Here is an 8,085-nt window from a genome sequence, read left to right as displayed (position 1 = left end):
TACCCTAAGTTTAGTTTAGCCCATTCAAATGCCAACATATCACCAAACACGAAGTACAGCTGGGGCTAAAGGGAATGGCATTTGTTGTGCAGGTATTTGATCCTCAACCAAAGTTTTGTACAAATGAAAATTTTGACCTGATGATGTGGCCAGATGAAAAGACTGAGGATCACCAAAGTTCTTATATTAAGACTGTGCGTAACAAATTTCATTCAATATTTATCAAGACATTTAACACCACAAATGTTGAATCTCATGGTGGCAGTTACTATGACTTAGTCGTTGGTCTTTCCACAAGATTTTACTCTTTCTACTCAGTCTGTTTGTCTGTCAAAAAGAATCATGGTCAATCACCAAAAAAGTTTTAATTCAACTTGGTCTTTGGTGAATTAAATGTAGTAAAAAGTTTGTTTTTTTTCTCAGTTTATTATGTTGAGGTTTTTTTTTTAGAGCATTCATATTACTCTAAAAATTTAAAGGAAAAATGTACCCTGAAGAATCTCAGCACATTTAGTTTTCTAATTTTAAATGTCAGCTTCAAATAGTTTTTTTTTTCTTTTAAAACAATAACAGTTAAGTTCCTCTGAAACTGCTCATCCTTCATCCTTCATGTTCTCATCCATTCATAGGCTACCAGAAGATGGCGTAGGTAGCTTGCCAATGATTGATTCCTGAAGTTCTGGAGGACCACAGTCATCAATACTCTATTATTGTAAAATAATTACAAAATTCGTTCGCATCTTATTATATTTCAGACGTTTCATCTTGCTTTCTTTCTGTCACAAAATACAGATAGAACTTTGGTTTGCTTAAACTTAAATCATTTTCTGTTTCTGACAGCACGGGGCGGGCTGTTTAGCCTTTAATCTATTCGAAGACTAAGATCTCTACAATGTGGTGCTTAGAACGAAGTTGCAGGGCGTACTATTGATGTGTCTCACCAACCGGATCGCGACTGTAGCTGTGAAGACGCTCGCAGCCTCATTGGCACATGTCCCGGTGGGGTGGAGCGAAGCAGAGCCGCCTCTTGTTTTGCGGTCTTGTTTTTGTCAGACTCACAACAGCGCAGCTGCAGCGACCAGCCCCGATGCAAACCAGTGAACGAATCAGTTGCTTTTCGGTGGAAGTTATTTTCTCGATTCGACCACGAGAGTCAGGATCTGCAATCTATTTGTGCGCAGTTTCCAGGGAGAGTGTTGGATTCTGGAGAGGACCGAATCACTGCAGAGGATACAGAGGGGTATTTCCGGCACGTAAAGGTTTCTGATCGTCGTTGTCCTTTCTAGTACAAACACCGTCCACACCGTCCTGAAGGAGTGATAAAACTGTGGAGCTTATTCGTCGCCAAACGGATATGAGCGCGAGAGGAGAATACTAATGAACGGCGCGCTGCGACCTACCGAGGCGCAACGCGTCCTCAACTAATGCTGACGGCCAGTGGAGAGCCGATCAATCATCCAGACCGCACCTGGGCCTGAGCACCACCTCAGTCTCCACGTGAGGAATTTTACATCCTCAACCTAGGAATTAATGAGTGGGATCTAAGCACCAGAGCTATTTTTTCCAGAGGCGCTGATAGAAAAAAAATCCTGCAGCTGCTGCACAAGGTAGAAAAAGCAAAAACAAAACAGAAGAAAAACTAAATAAATAAATGCCAAAATGGGCAACAGTTTCTCCAACATCTCTGCCTTCCAGTCTCTTCACATCGTCATGCTGGGATTGGACTCTGCAGGGAAGACCACAGTTCTTTACAGACTCAAATTTAATGAATTTGTCAACACAGTTCCAACAATTGGTTTCAACACTGAAAAAATAAAGCTGAGTAACAGCACTGCAAAGGGCATCAGTTGTCATTTCTGGGACGTGGGAGGCCAGGAGAAGCTGAGGCCCCTGTGGAAGTCCTACAGCCGGTGCACTGATGGGATCATTTACGTTGTGGACTCTGTGGATGTTGACAGGTTGGAGGAGGCCAAGACTGAACTGCACAAAGTCACCAAATTTGCTGAGAATCAAGGGACACCACTGCTGGTCATCGCCAACAAGCAGGACCTGCCCAAATCTCTTCCAGTGTCAGATATTGAGAAGCAGCTGGCTCTGCACGAGCTCACCCCCTCCACCACCTATCACATCCAACCTGCCTGTGCTATAATAGGTGAGGGGCTTCATGAGGGTATGGACAAACTGTATGAAATGATACTGAAGAGGAGGAAATCCCTAAAACAGAAGAAGAAGCGGTAACAGATGTTAATTCTTTGGACAGTGTCAGTCCAATTTACTTTAAGGAATCCAGGTTCTGCCAGTGTTGCCCCAAACAGGTTTACTTTGCAGTTATTTTTAAAAGATATTCTCTCTTTGGATTAAAGCTGTTCAACGCTTTGATGCTGTGAATGATGCTTTTGCACACTGGAGGCTGCCTCACTGGCTGCAGTAGATAAAATACATACTAAGGTAAACCAAAAAGACAAACTATTAAATGAAACTTGAAATGACTACTCAGAGCTACAGCACTGAGGAAGATAAAGAGGCTGGCCCTTTTGTCTGCTGGTTTATAATGGACTTTGAAAACAGTTTGATTCTGAAGATGTGCTGTAGGTCACTGAAGAGTTTTATGGGCTCAAATATTTGTTATTTCCATCCACACAAGGAGGTCAGCAGAAGGTGGATTGGACACTTGTCCTGTGCTGTTTTGTTTTTTTTTTTTGTTTTTTTGTTTTGTTTTGTTTTGTTGTGGGGTGGGTAGACATCTGCAGTATCAGTCTTTGATTATGGATGTGATGCAGACTTTTTTTTTTTTTTTTGGAGCATTAAAGTAGCCTTTCCTCCACATGGTGGACTGAGAACAAAGAGTCCACTACTTTGCACTTTTCATTTCCAAACAAACAGTAAAGAACTACACTGTATTATTAAGGGAGCAGATCCAGGTGGTTTATGTACTCAGAAGCCAAAATCAAATTATTTTTTGAATATTAAAAGATTTAAAATCCATGATTTTGAGTGACTTCTTCATTACCATGTGGTCAAATAAGTAGTAATAATGATGTAAAGATTACAGTGACATCAGGAAGTGGGACAATAAAAACAACTTAACACAATAAGGACCTGTGAACCGTTGATTTACATTGATTTGATTTGTCTATCAAAATGCACTAATTCAGACTATGCAATATCAGCCCAATTATAACCGGATCCAGCACATACAGGACATTGGGTCCAGAATGACAATGGGCGTTGGGCATGACATCTTTTTGTGCCATAGTGAAGGACTACCAATGCTGCATCTGGAATGCCTCACAACATCCCGACAAAAAGCATGTAAGAATTTTTTTGCTTTCCACTACGAATTCCACTATGTCTTCCAAACGTTGACTAATATGACCACAGAGCGCTCATTCGTACAAAACTTTTGTAGGCCTTTACCAACCTATGACAGCCAGTTTCATACACACTGCCATTGCTTGTTTACAATGTTGTTCCCAGAAGTGTGTCCCTACACCTCCTTCCCAGTGACATCACACATGTTGTGAAAGGTGACAAGTTGATCGGTCGCAGAGCAATGTGTAGTCTGTCATGTCTCTTGGCCAAGATGGCAGGAATTTATTATAGCAACTATCATAACAAGCAAAAATATTGTGTAGTCTGAACCCAGCATCAGTTGAGGATTAAAGGGAGAGGTCAAAGGTCACATAATTCAGAGGGCTTGCAGAAGGTAAAATAAGAGGAAGTCCTTATAATGTCTGAAGTGCAAGATATTGAAATACCCTCAGCACACATTTCTGTTTTAATCTGCACGTGAAGTGAACCTTTGGCTCTCATAGCTTGTTTGTGGAATTTATGGATCTGCATTTGGGGGCAATGTTTTCTGCTTCGCAGCAGTATTTGAAGCTAAAATAAGTTTATATTTCTACTTAGATATCTGGGAAAAACAGTTTGTGCACATGAATTAGAAATTACTTTATTATTGTGGATTAATCTACCCATTATTTTCTCCATCAAGTGATGAATTGGTATGGTTCATAAACTGTTATATATGCAAACTGTTACACATCACAACTTTCCCCAAAGCCCAAACTGACATATTCAGATGTCTTGTTTTGTCTGAGCATCAGACCAAAACTCAAATGGTATTCATTTTAACATGACAGAAGCCTACAGAAACCAGCTTTCAGTTTTCCATTCAGACTCTGGAAACAGTTGTTTTCTTTTTTCTTTAAAAATAAATAATTTCAAGAAATATGAGCCCAATCAGCCAGACATTTAAGGCCCAAAAAAGTAAAAATGTTGTTTGGAAAGGCCATGCCCTTTACACTGTAAGTCCAGTTGACTTAAAATTAGACAGCTCAGTGTGCTTTACAAAAAAATGCCTCCTGAAGCATTATGATAGCAATATGAAAATAACTTTTTTACTGTATCAACACCAAAATATGTATACAATTTCTAATATAAATGAGCAAGATTTGTCGAAAAACATCATTAACCAAAAAAATTAGCATGAAAATGGCCATACCTTATTTACAATTTGGCCAGTCTGACTCAAAAGAGGACTCAGATGCAGAGATTCACAGTTCACAGGTTTATTCAAACATAACCCAGTGACCTCTTCGCTGAGTGTGAAACAAATGGCTATGAAATTATTCTAGGGATAATGATCAAACAACATATGACTAGCGAATAAAACACATCATGAAAGGAATCATATAACAAAAAACGCTCCAAATGGAGGATAAGAAAAGAATATCAAAGGCTATGAAACGTAATGAACAGAAATCGCTCCTGTGGGAGGAAGAAGACAAAGGCTATTAAAAAACTGACAAACAGAACTTCCTTTTGTTAGCTGCAAAATGGCTTTAACCAAGAATCTATGCTTGTGGCTGTATTTAAAATAGTCACTATTACAGTTCAGGCCCTGAAGTACCAGAAACCTATCATGTTTGTGCCAGTTTATTATGCCTCTGCACAGGTGACAGCCATGGTGTTGCAGAGACATTATGTTTTCAGGTAGCCCATTTGTCCATGACTTATATTCCACTCTAATGAACATGATATCTCAGGGGATAATGGAAAAAATGTTGACTTGAACTCAAGAATGAACTGATTAGATTTTGGTAGTCAGAGGCCAAGTTCACAGTGATCTCTGTCCTTTTCTTTTGAAAGTGATGTCCCAGGAATGCTTTGGGGGAATAGGGTTAGGGTTAGGGTTCTTCAAATTTGGAACAACAGTTCACTTGGGCTATAGGATGCAAATCTGTATCAGCAAAATCTGATCAGTCAAGGTCACAGTGACCATACAAAACACATTTTTGGCTATAACTCAAGAACTCATATGCTAATTATGACAAAAAATTTGACAAATGTATTACTCAAGGATGTGACCACACATGCACACTTGAGGCATAACTCAAGAATTCATGCACTAATTATTACAAAATTTTACATGAATATCTCATAGGATAAGATGATGAAGTGATGACATATCCAAAATGTCAAAAGTCAACTTTCAACTGCAGTCTATAATGGATTTTTTTTTTTTTTTTTTTTTTGACAGCAGCAATCAGGGATATGGGACCATGGAATTCCTTAAACTGCAGCCAACCAAAATGTCAGACATATCAGAAATCTAACTGATTTCAGTCTGCATTAATCAGCAACTGGCAGACTTTTGGCAGAAACTGGCCCCAATTCTAAAATTTGTCAGGGGTCATCAATTATGGGTTAAAATCAGGCTTAATACATAGTGCCTGCCCAGCTTAAACGGCTCAGTGGTGCTATAACAATGTGATGCTGACCCGCCTTTGCTCCCGGGCTGCTTGTCAGGAAAATGTAGTAGTCTTGGTTGACTACTAAGTATATTTTTTGCTTGAATATTAATTGTTGGTTGTGTTTACATCAGCTAATTCCTTCCAGCATCCAATGACAATAGACGTGAGTACATACCATGGCTATCAAGTCAGAATAAGTTGCAGACTGAATTTCTGAACTCCTCACTGCCTCCTTCTTTTTTTCTCTCCTCCTCTTCCAATTATCTACTTAAAGCAGTAACAGAGCTGTCCGAGCAAACAAACTACAGAGTAGTGTGTCTTTATGTTCCCTTAATCACAGAAATTAAGATAATAGGATGACACTGTTGTAGACATGTGGGTTGAGACAGAGAGGCAGTGAGGTTTTCCAAACATCGTGCTGTGTTAAGTATTGGTTTATTCTCTCTGTGCTGTGATGTGTTCTGTAGCAGACTAAAGAATGTGTCGCTCTGCTGCCGGAGTTTAGTCTGAGAGCAGAAACATGACTGTATATGGAGACAAGCCTTCAGGGACACACAGGCTCCTTCAGCCACCACCATCCTGATCGTTCATTTTGGCACCAGGGTTCATTTTCCCCCAGTGAATGATTGGACAACAAAAGAGGCCTGTAAGATTTTGCATTAAGGGCAGCTCATTAAGTTTTCCAACAGACATCCATCATCTGCAGGAAGAAAAAAACATATGGATAGTCACATTTTATGTTTGCAATGCAGCTGAAAGTGTCCAAACACATGCTCTTTTCAGGTTTTATTTTAAGAGAGAAATCGTATATAATCCATATTGGCTGATACCACTTGTTTTTTTGGTTTTTTGGGGGGGTTTTTTTTGTTATAGCAGTTTGTATAGCAGTATATAGTAGGTCAGTTTGGTCCACAGTGAGCAGTTGTGTATGTCAAAGTTCAGTTTAAAAAATATATGTAAATTTACTTCAAGAGCACAAGATGAATAGGCGATTAGTTTTTATATTGGGTTAGATAGATGTGTACCGTGACTGTAAGCATTACACACAGTGAAAAAAAGTGAAAATTTGTGAAATAGGACTATAAAGAACAAACTATATATAATAAAATATCAAAAGTAGCAAACAGTAGTGATAAGAAGTATTGTACAAAAGAGATTTTTTTTTTTTTAGCTGTCATTTAACAGTGTAATGGCATGTGGCAGGAAAGATTACCTGTATCTGTCCCTTCGACAGCGGAGCTGTAGCAGCCTGTGGGAGAAGGTGCTCCGCTGTCTGTCCACAGTGTGATGGACAGTTTCCTTGGGTAAATTATAAATTACCTTGGGTTTGAGGTTGTGACTTTGATATTGATGTTGTGAAGAGGAAAGTTGAGGTTATCTGGAAGTCGGAGTGGTCAGATGAATGTTTGGTAATGTGGAGCAGTAGGGAGGGATCTGCCAGCTTCCCTGCCCAGCCAGCACCCAGCACACACAGAGAGGGGGCTTCCTTCTTGCAGAGGAAACGTCTTTCAGATGGAAATGCGGCAGACATTTTGTTGCCCCAGTTATTGTTCACTCTCTGAGCCTCCTCCCACTCACCGTCTCAGTGTTTCTTTCTCCTCTGTTCTTGTTTCTATTATCCTGCAGTTTTTCAGAGACTCTGGCATTATTGTTATCTTGGAGTGTTTGTTTTCTGTTGTTCTGTTGTTTTGCTGAAGCCTGACACTAACTTGATACTTCTCTGATTTACAAAAATAATATAGAACTAGTTGTTATTTCAGTCCACAGATTAGATTTTTTTTTCCTGTTCTTTATTTCACAGGTACTTTTACATGTCTACCTCCAGGGATGTCAAGAAGGGATCTGGTATGGTTGAAACAGTTTCTATTGAATCGTCTCAGTGTATCGTCAGAGCCATACACAGGGTTTGTTGAGAAATGTTTTCGTCATGAATACAATTTGGGCTGCTCTAGATCAGAGTAAATTTTAACACTCTCCATAGACATAAAGGCGTCAACGGCCTTTCCAACTGACACAGTCTAAATAAAAAAGTAGCCTGTCTATCTTGTCAACGCCAAATAATATGTCAATTGAAAATCAACATCTGAAGTATGATTATATAGAATAAACATTGTGTTTTTTATTTTCAGTGAATCCAGTTATTTTTTAATACACTGTATTATTCAGTGGTGAAGGATGTATCAGCCCTCTTTACCTAATTTAAATTATCAAAACAGTGTATCAAAAATAAAGGTTTTCATAAAACAGGAAAATGGTTCCTGTGAGCATTCTTTAATGTTGTAGCTGGTTTGGTTAGGTACTTTATATACTGCTGGATAGTTTAATGTAT

General features: G+C 39.1%; 1 protein-coding gene across 1 annotated transcript; it reads left to right on the top strand.

Moving 5' to 3' along the window:
- Positions 1-1,064: 1,064 nt before the first annotated feature.
- LOC121615881 (ADP-ribosylation factor-like protein 4C) lies at positions 1,065-2,977 on the top strand. Its single transcript, XM_041950374.1, has one exon. It carries the CDS (start codon positions 1,660-1,662, stop codon positions 2,236-2,238), a length of 579 nt encoding a protein of 192 aa, XP_041806308.1. The 5' UTR covers positions 1,065-1,659; the 3' UTR covers positions 2,239-2,977.
- The last annotated feature ends 5,108 nt before the right edge of the window (positions 2,978-8,085 follow it).

Source organism: Chelmon rostratus, chromosome 13 (genome assembly GCF_017976325.1).
Source record: "Chelmon rostratus isolate fCheRos1 chromosome 13, fCheRos1.pri, whole genome shotgun sequence".
NCBI lineage: Eukaryota > Metazoa > Chordata > Actinopteri > Chaetodontiformes > Chaetodontidae > Chelmon > Chelmon rostratus.
The sequence above is the reverse complement of the archived record's forward strand: the minus strand, read 5'-3'. Positions and strand labels throughout refer to the sequence as shown.

What these genes read in the sequence shown, in the direction of transcription:
- LOC121615881 (XM_041950374.1), top strand. Translation starts at nt 1,660, where the DNA reads ATGGGCAACAGTTTCTCCAACATCTCTGCCTTCCAGTCTCTTCACATC.